Source organism: Parasteatoda tepidariorum, chromosome 4 (assembly GCF_982258835.1).
Source record: "Parasteatoda tepidariorum strain Cologne lab strain chromosome 4, Ptep-v5.0, whole genome shotgun sequence".
Lineage (NCBI taxonomy): Eukaryota > Metazoa > Arthropoda > Arachnida > Araneae > Theridiidae > Parasteatoda > Parasteatoda tepidariorum.
Genome location: NC_141758.1, coordinates 48,878,990 through 48,901,638, shown reverse-complemented (window position 1 = coordinate 48,901,638; position 22,649 = coordinate 48,878,990). Strand labels below are relative to the sequence as shown.

At 26.7% G+C, this 22,649-nt stretch overlaps 1 protein-coding gene across 1 annotated transcript; it reads left to right on the top strand.

Annotated features, from left to right (window-relative positions):
- The first annotated feature begins 7,904 nt into the window (after positions 1–7,904).
- LOC107450724 (uncharacterized) lies at positions 7,905–22,076 on the top strand. Its single transcript, XM_087161069.1, has 3 exons — positions 7,905–7,959; positions 19,075–19,483; positions 21,953–22,076. Exons 1-2 carry the CDS (start codon positions 7,948–7,950, stop codon positions 19,459–19,461), a joined length of 399 nt encoding a protein of 132 aa, XP_087017195.1. The 5' UTR covers positions 7,905–7,947; the 3' UTR covers positions 19,462–19,483; positions 21,953–22,076.
- Positions 22,077–22,649: the final 573 nt, after the last annotated feature.

The following is a 22,649-nucleotide window of genomic DNA, read 5'->3' as shown; positions in this document are numbered from 1 at the left end:
TAGCAAAATTCTGAGCACAAAAGAATTTTAAACTTAAAACCAACTGTAACTTGCATAAAATTAAGTATTTTAAGAAATAAACATACATTTTTTTTACAAAAAAAAACAATTATATTTTTTAAATTAAGAATGCATAATTGCATTAAAATACACTCTCTCTTGAAGTCTCATTTTAATATTGTCATATGAAAAACATATATGACAAATGTAAATTCCTTTTGTCAATTATGCTTAAACACACTCTGCGGATAATATCAAAATATGCAAACTGTGAAAGACCATTGAAGTGTCAAATTTGATTTTTCTGAAGTCAGCACTTTTACACTTGTCAAAAACATAGAAGATTAAATAGTGCTTTCGACACATAATATTATATCAATAACTTTTTACATTCCTTTTACAATCATAATATCTTTAGAAAAAGGAGCCAAAGATTGTAAAGTCTTCGCTGTCGATTATTTTAGATCAGCTTTTTTATAAATCTTAAAATCTGAATTTTCCAATAATAATTTTTTATGAAAAAAATTTTAATTGAACGCATTTTTGCAAATAAAGGAATATCTGCTGGTTTGCATTCATTTTAATTCACAAGAAAAGATACAAACTCGAAAGTTTAATATCTTACTTTTTGCAAATGAAACTTGCAAACGTCCAGAAAATAGTTTATAGTAGTATCAGTAACAGATATATATATATATATATTATTCTACCCTGTCCCGCCCCCGTCAGGGGGCATCCAGGGAGTACTGATAGATTACAAACATAATTATAACACGGAGAATTTAAAACATAAAAGAACATAAAATTGAAAATATAGTGGATGGAGAGAAATTACAGATGGAAAGATGAGTTAATATTAAGCTATAATTAAGGTAACAGTGAATCATGAATATTTACAGATGAAAAGAACTCAATTCACACACACACACATATATATATATATATATATATATATATATATATATATATATATATATATATATATATATATATATATATATATATATATATATATATATATATATATATATATATATATATATATATATATATATATATATATATATATATATATATATATATATATATATATATATATACATATATATATACATATATATATACATATATATATGTACATATATATATGTACATATATATATACACATATATATATACATATATATATATATATAAACTCCTGTTTGTGAAAATTGCAACACCATGAAGGAATCGTCATAATTGAATGAAATTTACTACACAGTTGAGTGGTAGGGGTACAAATAAATGATTAAACTTTCAAAGGAAACAAACAATAACAAGAGATCGAAATCAGTATTTTGTGTAGCCACCACGCACAGCAATAGGCGCTGCTACACGACGTGGCATGGAGTCAAGCAAATTTTGAATATCTGTCTGAGGAAGAGCATTCCATATAGTTTGTATGCGTACCCAAAGTTTGTCTGTAGAAGCAACAGGACGAGGATCACGAGCGAGGCACCGACCGACAAAATGACACACATGTTCAATCGGTGACGTATCTGGGGAATACGCAGGCCAAGGAAGAAACTGTACCTGCCGCAATGCAAGGAAGGATTGAACAGTTCTAACAATATGAGGGTGGGCATTGCCTTGTTGAAATACAGCGGCTGGCAAAGCTTGAAGGAAGGGAACAGCTTGGGGATGTAAAACTTCACTGATGTACCGGTTGTTGCTCAGATTACCCACAATTCGTAGCAATTGAGATCGTCCATGATATGCTATGGCACCCCAGACCATAACTCCGGGTGTTCGTCTACTGTGGCGTTCGATAATGCACTCCGGAAGGTGGTGTTCACAGGCATAGCGTCTGACACGAATGCGGCCATCATGGTATCACAAATTTTGCGGGATTCGTCAGAAAACACGACATGCTGCCAATCAGCACGCCAGTCCTTATGCTGATTGGCCCATTGTAGCCGTAGGCGGCTATGGTTTAGCGTGATGGTGATCCTGTATAAATAGGAGTCCTTTGCGCGCAGTCCACGCTGCAGTTGACGTCTACGAATTAATGAAGCACACAAGGAAACACCTGTAGCTATTGACCACTGCCAGTTGTCTAGAGGGAGCCGTACGGCCAGTCAGCGCCATGCGGACCAGGTGTCTATCATCGCGAGCTGACGTGACATTTCGGGGTCCACTCCCGGATTTCCGAGTTGTCTGACACTCGTCCGTCCACTGCTTCCAAACACGCATCACTGTGCTGCTGTTACGCTGCACACGAGCGGCTACTGCACGATGAGACAATCCAGCTTCACGAAGTTGTTGAAAGTTGTTGAAAGTTGTTCCGTAAGTTGTTGAAATCTCGCTCTCATTCGTCGAAGAGGCATAAGTAACGTCTGAGCTAACGTTTACCACCAGCAGATAACCACCGATAACCATACACGCCTCGCTACAGCCGTCTATTTATTCGGATCCATCCGCCGTTCAGAGGGCGCTGCTCAGCATACGCATGTGCTACGGGTCTGAAATTTTAATCATTTGCATATTATGCTCTACTTTGGATTTCCTGAAAATTTCAACTCACTCGCATAAGTCCTTCATGGTGTTGCAATTTTCACAAACATGAGTTTATATATATATATGGGTCATTCTCACGAAAACTGTCATTTTTCAGTTCATAAAATCCCAAAAAAGTAAAGTGAATAAAAAGCTCTGAAACTTTTTATATTAATAGAAATATATAATGGCATTATCTAGAAAGTATATATCCTATAAATTATACTTAATATTTAAATTAATTAATTTTTTAAATAATTAATTTATTATTAATTAATTTATAATAATCAATAATTTATTAATTAATTTAATAAATAAATTAATTAATTTAATTAATTAATTTTTTAAATTATTTTTCAAATTAATTAATAAATAAATTAATTAATTTCACTATTTAAAAAGTGAGGGAATGACACTAATAGTGAGGGAATGATATTTTATTTTAATACATGTTTTTATACATCTACCTAAAGTTTGAAAATGATAACATACTAAGTATATCTAATATTTATTATAATTTAGTCTTATATATTTAATAGTTTTTACAGGTTTGGGAAATAAAATTGGCTGGCACGATTGAACAAAAAAAAAATTTAATAATATACTCATCTTGAATCATTCCCTCACTTCAGCGTCATTCCCTCACTTTATTCACTAGTGAGGGAATGACGAATTCAATAAAATTTAAAAATAACAGTTAGGCCTAATTAATTTCTGAAGTCAATCACATACAATTATATTCATACAAGAAAGCAACATATAATTATCCACTTTCTCTATGAATATGTATTTTATTTTATTCTAAAAAATGACATGAGGGAATGACAAATGTAAAAAAATTTACCTGGTTTGATTCATTCAAATTTATTCCACAGCAAAGCTTCTTTAAGTTGAAGATGGAAACATACTGCTATTTTGTTCTATGATGCCAGTTGTTAACTGCTGAAGTTTTTATAAAAATATTTTTATTCTAAGAAGATTGCAGGTGATAAGAACATTGTTGTGAGGGAATGACGCGAAACACTGGTGACAAAGTTTAAAATAGTGCTGTGTTAATATTTTTATCAGAAATTAAATTTAAAATTGATTTTCTGAATTCTATATTTCAGTATTCTGAAATAAAAAACACGAATTTGTAAAAAAAAAAAAAATTATTTCAGAAACAATTTTGTTCTTTTTTTAAATCAGCAGTGGGGACAAGTGAGGGAATGACATATTGGTATATTTTAATTACTTAAAATAAATAAAAAATAAAAATTGATGATTTTATTTTTATTCTTTTGTTAGCTTGCATTCTGAAGGACACTTTCCCTGAAATTTTTATTTCGTACGCTGTAAAACAAACATAAAAACATAAAATATACTGGGGACATGAAAATGACTGTTTTTGTGAGAATGACCCACACATATATATATATATATATATATATATATATATATATATATATATATATATATATATATATATATATATATATATATATATATATATATATATATATATATATATATATATATATATATATATATATATATATATATATATATATATATATATATATATATATATATATATATATATATATATATATATATATATATAGAAAACACTAAGAAAGTTAAGAAAAACAATAAGTTTCATTTATTGCGCTTAAGCTGCAAGTAAACAGCACTCATTAGATAAGTTCAAAATGAAGAATAAAACAAAGAAAAATTATAGACATATGAAAAAAAGGGGGTGGGAAATAATAAGTAAAAAAAATAAACAACATTTTATTAAAAAAAAAAAAAATGAAATGTTAATTAAAAAACCGGAAAAAAAGCCGGAAAAAAAAAAAGATATAATCTTTTCTTCAGCCCACACGATTATATCCGCAAAACAGAGTGCTTTCTGATATTGTATCAATAAAGCCAAAGCAAAATATATTAATACAATAGTGTGAGGAGCACTCAAAAAAATTTGTTTATAAAATAACTACATAAAAATAGATTATAAAAAGTAAAAATAACATGTAAAAACAGTTAATAAAATAAAATAAAAAGAAAAAACATTAAAAAGGGGGGACTATAATCATTCTTGAAAAATATCCGTCCATGTAAGTTGTTATGATTTTGCTACTCGCTTTATAGTCCCCCCTTTTTAATGTTTTTTCTTTTTATTTTATTTTATTATCTGTTTTTACATGTTATTTTTACTTTTTATGATCTATTTTTATGTAGTTATTTTATAAAAAATTTTTTTTGAGTGCTCCTCACACTATTGTATTAATATATTTTGCTTTGGCTTTATTGATACAATATCAGAAAGCACTCTGTTTTGCGGATATAATCGTGTGGGCTGAAGAAAAGATTATATCTTTTTTTTCCGGCTTTTTTTCCGGTTTTTTAATTAACATTTCATTTTTTTTTTTTTTTTTTTTTTTAATAAAATTTTGTTTATTTTTTTTACTTATTATTTCCCACCCCCTTTTTTTCATATGTCTATAATTTTTCTTTGTTTTATTCTTCTTTGAACATGATATATATATATATATATATATATATATATATATATATATATATATATATATATATATATATATATATATATATATATATATATATATATATATATATATATATATATATATATATATAGATATAAATTGCGGTAAAATGTACAGGCACTTCAGGTGCCGGTACTTTTTACTGTAATATTCATATTTTAACCGGAAATTTTGACGAAACTAAACATTTGATATTTCGTAATTTTTACAGTAATAATTACAGCAAAATCATTCAATCACTCTAATTATGTAAACATTACTTTACAAATTACGGAAAAAGATTTTATTGTGAAAATGAATTTTACGGATGATGCACCCAAAGAACCGGTTCTTTATATCGTAATTAAGAATGATAAGAATTTAGAATAAATAAAAAAAATTTACAATGTGACTAAAAAAGACATGACTTTTGAGTAAAATATGTAACTTACTTACTGCGCTCTTACTTGTAACTAAAAACATGAAGTAGAAAATTTATGTAAACAAGCGATACATAAGAAAAAATTTAAGTCAATACCTACTTAATTCAACCAAAAGAAATTTATTTTAGTTACTTTTTCTTAGATAATTAAAATTTTTTTCCCATAAAGAATTAAAATTAATTAATCGAATTTAATAAATGAATTAATATTTGAAAAAACTGTATTAACATCAAGTGCCATCTACTACAAGTTAAAAAATTGTATTTGAACTTGAGGGGATGAATAAAACGTATTTTATTAACGATTAAATATTTGAGCAAAATATATAAATATGTACAGGGAGAGTCTGAATTAATAGTAGAAGTTGAAAAATAAAGGCAGACCACTATAAAAGTATAAATTTGGTGACGTGGACCACACGAGCTACTACTTAATATTCTTTCTTGAATTTATCTGACACAGCGAATACAAAATAATTAAATATTTAAATATGTTTACAAATGTGTAAACAATAATTACCAACAACAAGCAAGTCTATGAGTACAACAAGTTATGGAAAATTTAAAAAATAGGTTACAAACATTGCATTATATAAGCACTAATTTTTTTTTTAATTTTTGTATTTGTAAAATTATAGAGTAAGGACTGAAATATTACTATAAAATAAAAAAAAATTATTAATTTAAATTAATCCTAATCGTTCCTAAATTCATGAAAAAAATCCTTCTTTTTTACAAGCTTCCATTTTGTAGTTCCTTCTTAATAAACAAAAGAAAGTATATTTAACAGTCATTCGAAATATCCCTTTAATTACTTTAATAATCTTTTGGGACACTTTCACCGTTTTATACGGACATTTTAATAAGGCACCTTTACCTTTATTTTAGAACATGTTTTAAAAGCCGTTGTTAAAAAATATGTTGTTTTATACCAAATTTACCATTGCATTTTGTTTTATACAAAATTTAGCGTTATACCGCTGTTTAATAGAAAATTTAAAAAGAATAAATAACTTTTATAGTGTAATAAAACGTCTCGTAAAAAACTTTACTACAAATCACTAATTCAAAGAATCATATATATTTGTCCATTAATTTTTTCTTGATCGTAACATTTTTAAAAGGAACACCGTTTATCACACTTTTATAATGTTTAAACTACGATTTCAATGTTTAGATACACAAATTACACAATGTTTCGGTACACAGATATGGGAATCTGTCGAAAAAAAGGTATGTTTACGGAGAGAAAGTGCAGTTATGTGTCTGACTTAGTGACTTAAAATATCGTCTCCACTAATTAATTAGCATATTTGAGGTCACCCCTTCGAACCATTATAAGAATGAGTTTTAGAACGTGAAGATCCGATCATTAAATCAAAAGTTCTTCAGGCTGGTCCATTTTTTTCTTTTTGTGCTCTGGACATTATTTTGTCAACACATTCGACATTAATTTCAAAATTTAATGTTTAGCCAATGTGAAAAGCTCTATTTTAAGAGTTAAACACAAATTTCCAATGAAAAACAAAATAGCAATGTGTAGAACCTTTCAATCTTTGATAAATAGAGCCTTTAATAAATAGGATTCTTGAAATAGTTTTAGGAATTATAAAACATTTATTTAAAATATACTCTTAACAATATACATTAAATTTAAATTTCTGTTAAATTTCTAAACTAGAAAGTTTTTATTAGTTGAAATTTGAATTTTTATTCGAATGTCAAAGGCATTGATTTAATATTGTGAGTGAAATTCATGGTGAATTTCACATTTTAGAAACTATTTTGAAAAATATTCTATTTGAATTAGAAACTTAACATGCACTTTTTTAAATAAAATAAAATGTTTTAGCAGAATTATTAAGCCTAGTCATTCTCTTTATGTCATTATGCACTGTAAAAACATCGGAGGGGTAAATAAAAAATTCCGTAATTTCATAAAAATCATATTGATATAAAACTCTTTGATAAATGGCGAAAAGTCGAAAAATGTCGAATACTAACTTTGCTAAAACCAGGTTAGCCCCCTTAAAGTGATGTATTTTAAATTAATATCGTAAATATATGAGGAAAAATAATTATAAATTATATATTGCATTTTTGACTTTTTGAGCTTTGTCTTTCTTAAGGTCAAAATTCTCTGAAACGTATGGTATGTAACGATGTAGCAGTTACATCAATCAAATATCTGTTTTCAGACTGAATTTTTCTACCATTTGTTTATTTCATTAGTTAATCTCTATTGTTCATTTAATATTATGTTGACTGTTAGCAAATCGAAATTCTTTTTTTTTCAAAATTCTACCCAGAATGCAGACAAATATTTTTTTAATTGAAATTTCGAAATTGTAGCATATATAAACAGTGTCCATCGATTCGAAAGCATCACATCATCTCCATTTGCTAAGTGCTATAACCCAATCTTCTCTAACCTTTTTAATCATGAAAGTTTTGGTAAGTGCAAATATCTCATTTAAGTTATTAATACTCCATTTATATTCAATTAGTGTTAATATAAATTTAAAATTTGCTGTACATTTTTACATGAAAAGTGTCTTGATTTGCACTATTTTTTCCAAAAATGTTTTATACTGATTGAAAAAACAATTTAACAGCAAACAGTTAAAAAAAAAATTTTAAATGATTTTTCACAGTATTTTAAACTTTTGCTTTGAATATTAAAATAAAGTAAATCACGACATTTATCACGTAAAAATTATTTTGCTGAAAAAGTTCGCATTTTAAGCTACATTTAAAACCTGATGTTTTATATATTGAAAAATAATTAAATTGATTTAATTTAAGTTTAATTATTGAATATAATTTCTAAGTTAATAATTGGAAAATTATATGACTTCTGCACGAATAGAAAACATTTTTGGGTGATATAAAACATATTTTTAATATTATTTGTGCTATATAGAGGTTAAAGGACTGGCAGTATTCAAATTGTATTTAAGAAGTTTCACTACAAAATTTCAATTTATAAACACAAAAAACTCATCAAGTACTCCAATAATTTCATGTACTTCCTTTATCAGTGAATGGTTATTTTTTAAAAAAAGTTTTTGTATTTACGTATAGGCAGGTTTTTAGCAACTCATTTGCAATATTTTTAGCTAAGTTTAGATTAAACTTTGTTTGATATGTAGGTTTTGTGCAATAAATAAAAAATATACTTACTTAATAATAAAAAAAATTACTGTCATGTGTTTGATTACTCGTTAAATAATTTCTAGTAGTAATTAATATATTAAGTTAGCACATATGTACAGGGCTAAAGAGAATAGAAGGGCTAGTTCACTCCGCTCTTAGATCTGAAGCTACGATTTCCCTCCTCATGACGTCACTGTGTCCACAGATCTCGGAGATCGCAAGCAAAGATATGATAACTTTGCATCTTTCTCTTTGTAAAAATAAGTTAGACTTTTTCTGGTTATTAGCCTTCAAACTTTACGTAATTAACACATTATTTCCGTTCATAAATATAGTTCAAAAAAAAACTTTCTTGGTTATTATATTAAAAGAAAATACCATTTTAAACTTATAAAAATGTTTTGCTAGTTGGTGAAAATGACACGATAAATACTTTATTTTAAAAAGTTCAGTTTTAACTTTAACTATTAAGAAAAATGAAGGCATATATCGACACTTTTTTTATCTACATATTCTTTTATAACGATAAGTTAAGTTAAATTTAGAATCCCTGATTTCAAAATATGTCGTTAATAGCAATTTGTTCATACTTAATCATTAGGAAACATCAACCTTAAACGCTAATTACTGAAACAAAATAATAATTTAGGTTCATAATGACATTAGAAATTTTACAATTGTTTATAGACATTTAAATGTACGATGATATACTTTATAGATATTTCAATTGAAGAGAATATAATTTTTAAAAAAAAATCATAAATATTTAGAATAACTACATTAAAAAATATGTTATGAAATTAGGAAAATTTAAACTATATACTATATATTTTATTTATACTTTTTATTTACATTTTAATTTTCTTTGACTTTATCCATTTTTTAATTCTTTTCACCTGCCTTTCTTTATAAAGTAACGAGGCAGTTTCTATTTAGATAATGAATTTTTATAAAAGTTCTTTACGACAGAATAAACGTATTGCTGTTTTATATTAACTGTGTCATTTCGGAATCCATTCTTTACATAGTTGTTCATTTACTTTAGGGAACACGCGAAAAATTATACTTTTTCCTTTTGTTTTTGTATCAGAATTTTTGCAAGTTGCAATCGCGCAAACTGGCATTTCGATAATAGTTTTAAGTTCTTGTAAATTCACTGCAAAAACTGAGGAAAGTCATTATAGAAAATCACAAATGTCTTAGAATATCTCGAAAAAATAAATGATCCAATATTAGTTAGAGCTAGTAAGGCCAAACGCTCCGTTCTTGAAGTAAAAGTGCGAGCTTTGCGCCAAAGTGACGTCACTAGAGTGACGTCGGAGGATCGGCGCGGCGAGAGATACTTCAAAGGAGTGAACCAGCCCTTCTATTCTCTTTAGCCCTGACATATGTATAGTTCCTTTAAAAATTTATCTCTCAAATACCCTATTATTCAAAATATTTTAAAGAAATTTTAAAAAACTGCAAAATGTGCGACTGTAACATTTAGAAAAATTTTAGCTTGGTTTGATTCCTTTAATTGCCGGCATTTTTAATTTTCTTTAGTTGCATGAAATCCTAGCATTTTTGAGAGTCTTAAAAGTTCAGTTGCGTTTAAAAATGTATAAATGCCTCAGATTTACTCTTCGATAAGACGTCTCTGAAAAAATATGTAGTTACTGGGGGGGGGGGCAAAAAAGATAATTTAATTAAAGAAAAATTTGGAAAAATAACACATTCATAAAAGTCGAAATCTATATTAACCCCTTATTTCCGAAGCGTCACGAAAAAACATCTACATGCAAACTCCGGATAGGTGTTGTTTCGTGACTCTCCAGGTGAATAAGGTGGGGAAGGTAGCTTCGCGGTTGTTGGGGTTCATTGGGGGAGGGGAGAAAATAGGATTGTCAGTTAACATCAATTAGTTCCCTCCCTATGCATTGTTGAAAAGTTTTCTCCTAAGGTTGCTATTCTTAACTTTAAAAATTGCAGGCATGGCTCTTAGAGAAAGCGCCAAACACCAAATTTTATCTTCTAATACAAACTTCACGGAAAGACACTGTTTTAAATCAACAAATGGACGTATCCTGTGCTATAACGAAATGCTTCACAGCACTTTTTTATAATAAATAAATGAATAAATAAATGTTTTTCAGAATTGACGTTAAAGTATTTACAATTATTTAATCAATAAGAATTTATAATTGTGTCAAATTACAATTAAAACTAAAACATAGCGTTTTCTTATTCTTCGCGGGAATTCCTAAGAGCTGCTATACTTTAATAATTCTTTTCTCTTAGCCACAAGAGTTTGTCATAGTGCAACCGTTAAGCAAACTTCGAATAATTATGGAACATATATTAATTTCTTCGGTTTAATAATTTTTCTTTGCTTTAACACTATAAATTTCAAAACGAAATTATAATTTTTTTCATATCACATTATGAAATTTTATTTTTGAAGCAAAAAAAAAAAGAACCATTTAATCAACGGCTATGTTCATTTGTGGCAATTTGACTTGTTAAAATCGTGCTAAATATAAGTATATATGAATTTAAAATTTTTTCTTTTAACTGAAACGTAAAATAAACTGTTGCCATATTGGATTTCCATTTCGAGTTTACTGACAAAATAGCCTAAACTGACGAAACTGTACTTCACTCGAACCACATTAAATATTCGCTATTCATAGGAATAAGAAAGTTGTTTAATTAATTCTGTCAAACATTGATTAACATTTATTTTACACTTGTTAAAATACATCCGCGGTTAAAAAAAAATGAATAAATAAAAGAAAGAAGGAAAAAAAAAACACTTTTGTAATAGAAAAAAAAAAGCGTTTGTAATTAGCGCATACAGAAATTTGTTTGATATTTCAACTTAATTACCTAATACAATTCTTATTATCAAGTCTTTGGAGGTTATGATGCTTGAGCAATTACCTTATACTTAATTTTTCTTATTAAAAAGTGGAATCAAATTTTAATTACATAGTTTTTCGCGGAATTTTTTTTCAAAACAATATATCTAGTACACAGAGGAAATGTATTGTTTTATACGTACATATACGAATTAATGTGCTTTTGAGCAGGTACACAAGGAAACCTCAGGAAAACTTACATAGAACTTTCGAATAGTCTTCGAATGATAAAGATCAATGCTTTATTGTTAAATAATAATACGCCGCATAAGTCGATAAATGAAAAAAAAAAGGATTGAAATTGAAAAAGGACTGATTTCTTGTTTTAGTTACTTTTTTAAATTTAAAAATGTATAACAACATTAAAACTTATATTTTTCATTATGATATGCGTCGTTATGTTACTCGATATTGATCGCGAATAAAGAAACTTAGACATTATCTTTCAATATTTTATGGTGCATAAAAATATTGAAAATACAATACATTAATGTCTACAAATTTATTTCAATGTACGAATGTATTCAAGATACGAATTTATTCTAAAGAATTTTCAGTATTTCTACTTTCTTCAATATCTTTTTCGTTTATTTTTGTTCAGAAAATGTTTAGAAATAGACGACCTAACAAATTTTCGAAAATGTTTGAAAGCCTTTCATTTGTCATACAAAAATCAAGTTTTTATCGATCAAAATACTACTTTAATTTCTCATTGATTCTCAACCTCATTGATATCAAACCGTTTTAATGTTATTCGCGGCAAGGGAAAGACTAATGTTTGTAAGTATTCTGAGTAATGATTTACACAATACGGTTGTCCACTATTTGCTTTACATAGAGAAATTTCACAAAGCTTTTTGACTCCTCTTCACCACAGGGCATCTAAACTATCCTACTAACCCACAGTTACCAGAGGCAGAAATTCTTTCAATACTTGTCTATTCCTTCTTCATTGTTACTCGTGGAATTACAATAGCTGCGGAAAGGCATTGTAAGGTATTGCACACAGTAAACGTCACCAAAGAAAAATACACAAAATTCAACCAGTTCATTTTCTGTTGTTTTTTTTTTAAATTCAAGAAAAAATTATGCTATATTTTTTTTTTCTGGGAGAGAGAGATTAGCGATCATCGTAAAAAATAAGGAAAAAACACGGAACACCTTAAGAAAAAGATATAGATAAAACTGATATTGGAGGGAAAAAAGTTAGAGAAATTCATATTCAAACATTGTCACACCAAAAGGTCGTGCAATTTTCATCAGATTTATAAATATAATATTAACTAAGTACTGTTGGTTTTTCTATGGTGATAAAATTAAAGATATCTAGCCTTTTTTCTATTACACTTTTTCTATTGTATTTAATTAGTTTCTTTTAGTAAATAATGTCTAATAATTCAACTGTTAGTCTCTCTCTCTTTAAACAATAACATGAGTTAATTAAATTTTAATTGTTTTAATTAGGGGAAAATAATATATACTTCAATTTATTAAGTGCAAATTTTTCATGCATTTTCAATTTCATATATACCTTCTCTGATCGACTACGTACCCTAGTTTAGGGTGTTTCCCATAGATTTAAGAAAAAAAATAGAAAAAAATTTTATCCACACATAAAAAAAAATATAATTAAGTAAGTAAATAATTAAGCAGAGACATATATTGTTACTAATGCAAAGTAGAAACAGAAAATTATAAGAAATAAACTTCCTCTACTTAGTTATTTTTCTCTCTTCTTAAATTTTTTTTTTTTTTTTTTCAAAATAAGAAATGTGATTTTTATTAGAAATAATGAAATTTAATGTCTAAAAGCTAATACTTAAAAATTAAAAGATTTTAAATATTGTAGGCATTTTTATTTATTTATTTATTTATTTTTTTTTTTTGCTGGCAGCCAATCTTAAAACAGATTTAACAATATTTAGAATATTTAATAAAGATTTTGAAACAGAACTTTTAAGGAATTTAAAATACTTGTTCAAAAAAAATCTAATTGCGCAGAAATTATAATTTAAAACTTTAAAGATTTCAATGATATAAGAAATTATATTGTATAGTGATATTTAAATTTTAAATCATTTCACAAAATCAACCATTAAATAAATGTAAGCATATTCATAAAATAAATTTATTTCAATGGTACCATTCAATTGAAATTAATTCAAAACAATTTATTCAAAATCTGATGATTAATATTGGTAGACATAAGAAAACTCTATCATATTTTATGTAATCAAATCTTTTTTTTTTTCTTAAAGAAAATTCTTAAAAAGAAAACAATAGTTGTTTTGCTGTCTTTTCAGCTTTTTTTTCTCCTTTTTAAATTTTCTTTTTTTTTCTAATAACGCAATTGGAAACAGTTACCCAAGTTTTTTGTTCTGTTCCGATTTTAGCAATTTTAATAAATTTCAAATTTTGTCAATAAATTAATCATTTGAATACAATTTGAAAAAGACTTTAGTCCTAGTCAGTCATAATTTTCCTTTTATTTTCTTTTGAATAACCTCTTTGTCTATGTATGCTTAAATTAAAAAATAAATAAAAATCAACTGTTTCACGAGGGAGGAAACGAGGGGGACTAAGTCTAGTAATTTTCGTTATGAATGAATGTGGTCTGCCGTTTTTCTATGTGTTCTAATTTAGGAGAAAGTGCAATAATTTTTCTTCTTATATGAGGAATGGATAAAATTTCTAAAAAATCGCTTCTATTTCAAAAATATTTTGAAAGTTTGATTGTTCTAGACGACGTATAAAAGTATTTACTGTTAGCCTGGAAGAACGAGCGGGGATAATTTTATGACACCATGCATTCTATAAGTTCGTATTCCTGAAAAACTAGGAAAGAAACCTTTTCATCCCTTTCTTATTCGTAGCTTCCTCTATCTATCTTATTCTGTACTTATCTACCTTTTGTGAGTAATTAAAATGATATTTGGGCATTTTCCTTCATCACCAATAGACGTTTTATCATTTCCCCAAATATCTTCCAGTTTGTTCTACCAATAATTTTATTTTTTGGTGGTTGCTGAGTTCAGTGTATTATTTTTTGCTCCCAACTGAATTTTCTTGAATTTGTATACAATGTTCACGAAAAGTTTTGCCGCAATACTTACAAGAACTGAGCTGTCTAATAAAAATCCACAATTTGTACCTAAGACGCTACCTATCTGTGAATGAAAATCAAAAACCTTGCTATATCATTGATTAGAATCACTAACTACGCGTTCAAATATTAAACGATTTTCGCCTGGAATCAACCAAAGTATAAAATAAAAACTTCTAGAAGTTTTCTAGACTAACGATTTGTGCCTTATTTTTTTTCCGCCCCAAAACGTATGATTTCTGTCTGTAACTATTGTCTCCAATATAGCAAAATATTAAAAAAAAATATTATTATATACAAACATGTCTGCATTAAAACAATCATATCGAGTATAATATAATAATTTATATTCAAATTATCAGTGAAGTAAATATTATGCTTTAAATTTTATTGCGAAAAAAAAATAATGGTACACGTTTCAAATAATTTAGCAATAATTATTCAAAGTAAGTCTAAGACTAAAAAGTGATATATTTCTATAAAAAAATTGTAATTTTTTTTTGCAACGTATAAATGAATTTCATTTTGCGTCAATCAAATTTTGAATCGCACAATACTTTGGCTAGAGTTGAATAGAAAATATGGCTTAACTTGATGTTTCTTTGCGGTTGTAGCAAATTTAATCTTGCACTGATTTTTCTGACATTGCATGTATCTCTTCTTATTTTGTTTTAAGAAATTAGAAATGTTTTTACCTCATTAATTAAATTTAAAAAAAAAATTATTCAGTGTGTTTATTATTATTATTATTTTCTTTCAAGATTTAAGTTATTTTAATGCTATTAACCATGCAACATATTACTATTTCTATTTATTAAAATTATTCACGTTAATATTAAAAAAAAGAACATAAATGAAACATTTTACTTTTAAAAAAACTCAAGTATCAACAGGTTTTATTTAAAATGTTAATATAACGGAATGGATATTATCACCTTCCCGCTTCCTGCTCCAATGTGCTGTTTACTTTATTCATTTATTTAATTTTTTAAAAAACTGAGTGTAATAAAAAATACTTTTAAAATTTAGAAAAAGCCTTCCAAAATATTAAAATTAATCAGATAGTATCTTTAATTGTATTAATTTCTTTATCGTTTATACTTTTTTTCTATAGAGAAAATTTAAAAACAACTGAATTACTTTAGTTCTTTTTTATATAAACTTTTGTTTTTGCAACAATAAACAATGCTTAGCACCTATGTGACTTATTAAAGCATTCTAACGTAAGAAATAAATAAGAAAAAGATAATTAAATAGATAAATTAATAACATTTGTAAAATTACGACAGCAATTATTTTTTTTAAAAATTATCTAGGGCGAAATGTTTCTAAAAATATACAAGCAGGAAGGATTCACATACAGTTTCCGTTTTATTTATTTATTTTTTTTCGGAGAAGGAGGCCAGCACACCTTGATCGAAGAATATAGTGGTGTCAATCGCTATACAAAAGGGAAAGAATTCCCGATGTGTGTTGTGAATGATTGAGCCGGTTGGAAAGGGTACTGAGTTGAGGCGTGTAAGACGAATACCTGCTGCGTAATGAGAATATAATAATATACTATACAAAACACTTCTTGACATAAGATAGTAAAAGCTAAAATTTATTTTACTTTGGCCATTTTTGCTGAAAAGGATTGCAACCAGCAAGAAACATTTTCTTAGAAAAATAACAGTTGGGCTTCATTTAACCATGAAGAACTAACCACATTCTTTAATTTATTGTTGAACGTTTACGCAAACAAATTCCGATTCGACGTCAAAAGTGGTTATTGGGAGAAAAAAAAGAATCTGTAACTAGACTTGTATTTCAAAACTTAGACTAAATAATATACTTTCAAACTACAAAAGAAAATTCTTTTATTTTTATTAGAAAATGAACTTAAGGAATTCTAACAACTTTGAAATTCTCCATTATCAAATATTAATGTCAACAAATTGCTTAATATTACACTTATACCGTTAAAAGTAAATTATGCCTGATAATTATATACAAATTAGCTAAGATGATAGTATTCTATTTTTTCGCAGATTTCTTTTCACTGAAAAAAAAAGATACTAAACAGACTAATCCATCTTTCTGATTCTTCAATCATAAACTAACCATATATCTATAATAATACACACAAATAAAATGTGATAACTTGTGGCCACCAGATGCGGGAATAGTTTTTGTTACAATTTAATTTAAAGTTAATGAAGCCGATGACACTATCCGAATGTTCTTGCCAACAAGATAGCGAGCACGTTATGTAAAGGCTTAGTTCTTAAAGATGAAAACGCAGGTCTTGATATCATTCAGTTTTATTACTAATTTATTGAACAATATAAGATGTGCTCTGCAATAAAATGCTGCGCTAAATATTATCACTCAAAATTTAATAATTTTGAGTGATGATTCTATTTAATGAAAAGAAATAATATTTTTGTCTTAAGAGGTCCACTTAGAATATGCATATTATTTCATATAACTATTGATTTCTATGAAAAATTCAATACACAGGTGATTCCTCAGAATGAAAATAAATATTTTTCAAAATATTGTTGTCAGAAAGGAAAAGACAATTTGGAATATATGGCCTTCATAGATCAGTAAAGAGAAAGATTGAAACTTATACCTTTAACTATTATGCCTTTCTATTACTCTCTCTGAATCTAATTATGGGGATCAAAAAGTATTACTCAAATAGTATAAAATGTGTTTACACTAAGACAAGTTGGTTGAAAATAAGCGAAAAATATTATATTTAGCATTTTAATAATTTATGGTTATGAAATAGAGCATGAAACACCCGTATCTCTTTCTGAGTTAGATAAAATCTTCCAAACACAGATCACTTCCAAACATTATATATATATTTTTTTAAAGTTTGCCTTTATTTTCACACACAGTTATTTTGATCTAAAAGAAACAATTTTCTTTAATTTTCAATTTTTACAATTTCTTTAATTTTGAAAATCAATTTCGGATAACTTTTTTACATGTATGAAAATAAAATTTTTGTTAAAATTATAATATTCATATTTCATATTTTAGTATAAATATAATTCTGATAATCTAACAGAGTTTTTTAGAAACTATCATACTGCTTTTTACAATTAAAAAGTACTGAAATAAGTTATAGATGGTAATTTGAGTGCAAGAAAAAGTATATATAAAAGGAACACCGGTGTCTCATCTTCGTCAAACGGTTAAAAAATAAAATCTAGTATTTTTTAGGGACTGTTCAACTGATCATTTCGAGCCATGGGTATCGTCATTTATAAAACTAAGATAGCTAAATCGTTCAGATTCTGCAAAATATTAATCTTTAAACTTTAATCTTTAAGATTGAGCAAAATTTTATAATTTAATCTTTAAGATTCTGAAAAATTTAATGCAGTATACTGTTAAAAAACTATTTAATAAAAATCTCCATTTAATAAAAAATAATAGATTATTCAAATTATTTTTAAGTTAAATAAAATTTGAGTAAAGAAGTCTCGAGATTCGATGTCGGAAGTGGTAAAACAGAGAAATTTGTGAGGTATGGTATACATATTATCTAATGCTAAATTAATTATTCAGGAATTATTTGAAATAATGCAATGTAATAAAAAATTTTTTGAAGAGCAATTTTTATCTAAACTTTTTACATTTCATGATTTTGTTGAAAAAAATCGAGTAAAAAAAAACAATAGAAAAGATGTAAAAAGAAAACAAAAAAAGAAGGAAGGAAACATTTACAATTCTAGTTATTCGTCGCCAAAAAAGTGCTGAACTAACGTTTTGGTAAATGGGGTGTTTTAAACTTATCCAACAATTTGTTGCTGTATGCATTTCCCCCCCACTTGACTGAGTTTCAATGAAGAGAAAGGAGAATCATTTACACCCCTTTTACTTATCTCACTGGGTGGGAACCGTGGTCGAGTTCAAGTGAAAAACCTTCCTTCTGAAAACTGCCGTAACAGGGGAACTCAAAATCTCAGACCCTACCGGAATGAAAGAGTTAACTTACATGCTGAAATTCTTCTATGGAAAACAATTTATTATTACTTCTTATAAGGTATGACTAAGTTTTTTTTTATGAATTTGGGGAATATTTAAATCTTAATGACCAAAAACATGATTATAAAATTTGCTTAAATACTCTTATAAAGTATATTCTTATAAAGTATGTTCTTATGAAGTTTAATCTTATAAAGCACTTTGGTAGAGAATAATATTTGTCTTTTGCAAAATTTAAGTTCATAGTAAAAGTAAGATAGTAATAGATTTAAAGTTTTCGAACACTAAATAGTTAACAAATGACTCGTTTGGCTGAAAACTTGAGGCAATTAAATTCATTTTTTTCGCAAGTAATTTCTAGAAATTTATTTTTTTAAGCAAAATTTTAGTTAATTACTAGAAATTAAAATATATTCCTCACAGGTTTTCCTTTTCTCTGTGCTGGCCGTCGCCATTGCTCAACGATATGGTTCCGCGATACGACCAGTACGTCCGATACTTCCATCTCTACCGATTGGTCAATTTCCCGTACTTCCTGGCCCGGCTTCATCTACATTTGCTACATCTCTTGGTAACGCTCCCGTAGGAATTGTTGACAGAAGTGTTGGACAAGGATATGGTCCAGGATATGGTGCTGGATTTCCAGGATTTGGATTTCCTTTTGGATTCCCCTTTGGATTCCCATACTTAGGATTCCCTTATGGAGGACTACCTTTTGGTGGTTTCCCCTATGGCGGACTTGGAGAAAACGTCTTCAGCACGTCCTTGGGAGATGCTAAAGTAGGAACAGTTAGCAGATCAACAGCATAAGCAACAAAAATGGATATAAAGCGTAAGTCAACTCACTTGTTTAATTAAAATTTAAATTAAACACTTTGAAATTTTTAATTAATAGCACTATTTAAGTATATTGTCTTTTAAACCTTATAGAACCACCTTTTTCGATTAATTTTGAGTTAAAGTATTTTTTTTTAATTAAGATTGATTTCTATATTGTGATTCATTCAGCTTATTTCTTGAAATTTATTTAAGATTTAAGAACAGTTTTTGGTAGAAAAGCGAATTTACCAATTTTACACACTGTGAAAAAGTGGCCATAAACTTGAACTTCTGTGTTTATAACTAAATTGATAAATACTGTATTTATGAATACAAATAAGCGATGAAATGAACTAAATTATAATGCACAAAGCTCCCAAGTGTATGACTCTTTTCTTCGCCCCACGCTAATCTTTATTGTTAAACGTTTGTGTAAAAAAAAGCTGATGATAAGCATTCGTACCACTACCAACAAATAATGCAAAATTTGCAATCCTCAATTTATAACGCTAAAATTTTCCCTTATTCAAAAATAATTTTTTCAAATCATTGTCAATATATTTTAAAAATAAATTCTTCAAATCCGAAATAATTTTCTCATTTTGAAAAAAGTTCATTGTAGAAAAATTGGTACATTTTAAAGCAATTTTTTGATAAAATTATACTTTGTAGGAAAGATTGAAATGTCAAGCTATTAAAATTAGAATGGTGAAAATTATTATGGTATAAATTATGAAATATTTAAAAAAATTGCTTTCATTTTACAGTTTCTTGCTTGTTGTACGACTTATACCCACAAAATGCTGCAATATACTTTATTCAAAAATAATAATTTTATATGAAGGGGAAGAAAAATCTCCTTTGTTATTTTGTTTTTTAAAAATCACACACTTAAATATTAGTTTTTTGAATCCACTGTCTTATTTTTAATTTTAAACTTTTGTTACTTTAAAATTTTAAAATGTTTAATTTTCGTTTTTAGGTACCTAATTTTTTGATAATTAAGCAGCAATATCGTAATCAAAAGAGCAGAAAATTTTTTTTCTAGGAAAGAGAGCAATATTTAAGATTTTATTTTATTATATTTGCTAGTAGAAAAATAAATACTTAGTTTTTCTATGTCTTATAAATTAGGAAAAAGGACATAATTAATTCTAAGAAAAAAAATTAAATTAACTGTAATGAAATTTTTTTCTGTGTCGAGTGTTTGTTTAAAAATCAGGTCGATGTTTTAGTTTTATTTATTTATTTAATATTTTTTCTGCTTGTGTTCTGCTTAATTTTGAAATATTCAGATAAAAAAAAAAGACTTTATCCGTAGTTTTCAAATTTTTATTTTTTCCAAACACATTTCTTTATTTTTTCATAATTATACTTAGAAAACAACAAAATAAATGTAAATGCTTGAAAATATTACGTAAAATATTTCTTTTCATTATTTTTTTACATTTGTATTTTTTTTAAAAAAATGCACCTTATTATCAAAATTTTAGTAAACCATTTGATTCATATTTGAAAAAAAAAATATTTTTTAATTGTAAAAATTCTAAATACTACTTGAAAAACTTCATAAAAATAAAGTGAACCTCATATTTAAAATCTAACAAAATATTCAAACTAAAAGAATTTTGTAATGATGAAGTTTTGTGATAAAATTTATTAAATATTCGTTGTATCATACTCGTTGTTTATTGTTAAGTTTTAAAACCCTCATCAAAGTACGAAACTTTTTTTTCAAGCAATATGAATAATTTGTTTTAAAAAAACTCTTAATTTTAAAGCTATTAACTATAACGATGTTAATTTCAAAACGATCCACATATAACAATGTTAATTTCGAAATTCTTTTCTCAAGAAGAGCAAAGTTAAATTCAAACGTTTCAATTAATTATGTGATTTTTCAACTGAATCAGCCTAAGAAAAGTTTTTACCGCCTAATCTAGTGTAATAGTTTAATTAGTATAGACTAAATTACTTAGAATTTCAAGATTATTTTAAATGCATAGTATTATAGTTCCCCTTAGAACCATAAATTAAGGATGCAGCAAATCTTTCAAACATTATGGTTCAAAACGATTAAAAAATTATAAAAGTAAAAGCAAAAACTTTACCGGAGTAAAGAAAAATTTTAAAAATAAATATTATATTTCATTTTCGCTAACACTTATTTCTATGTCCTTGCAAACAGTTTAGCCTCCCTTTTGATTAAATCAGAGAAGTAAAATGTTATTAAACCATCTTCAATTTAGTGATAATTAACTAAATTTTGATGCACTTCTTTTCTTTTCAATTCGAACACACCATATGTGTTCGGATAGATGCATTTAACAAAATTTCTAACATTTTTGATTCGAGGGTGTCTAATATATACTTTTTTATGTAAATAATATAAAATTATTTATACGACTAGCTCATCTAGTATGTTCAATTGCCTTCTAATTGTTTCATCATTTAGTTTATACTCATTTTTGTTTCGTTTCAGGTCACGTGGTCTTAACGCCGTTTGATGATATAGTATGAAGAAACTGAGTGTGGATGTGATGAATGAATTTCTTAGATTATTGTCATTCAAAATTTTTATTTAAATAAAAAAAGTTGAAATTAAATTTTTGTTTATTTCTTCAGAAACAATTATAATGAATTGTCCAATTATTATCATACATTGTTTATTAATTTTCAGGATGATTTACATTGAATCATTTCTATACACTATCCAAAATCCGCAAACAATAGTGTTAATTTCAAGATTCGATGAAAGAAAAAACTAGTGTTCATCACTATGCTATTATATTTCAGCTATAAATAATTATAATTTAGTGTAGAACAGCCCTTGATAACTCTAACTCATGTGTACTCTTACATTTTTTTTTGTTTACAACTTGCAAATTTAGCTATTTTTTAGTACTAATTTTGAGCATTTTGAATTAAAAGTAATATTAGCAATAAGCTTACGCTTTTTTATATGTAAACCTAATTTTTAAGAATTAATAGAAAATTCTAACCTTATGTTGCACATAAAGCTTGATTATTAATTAGATTTTAAAAAGATTAGGATTTTAGAAATAGTTTTTATTACTTTAAATAGCACTTTTATGATTCAAATACGCATCTCATTCTTTTTGTATTGACGTTGAAGAGAGCGTAAGGAATTTTAACACATACTATGCTATAAATCATTT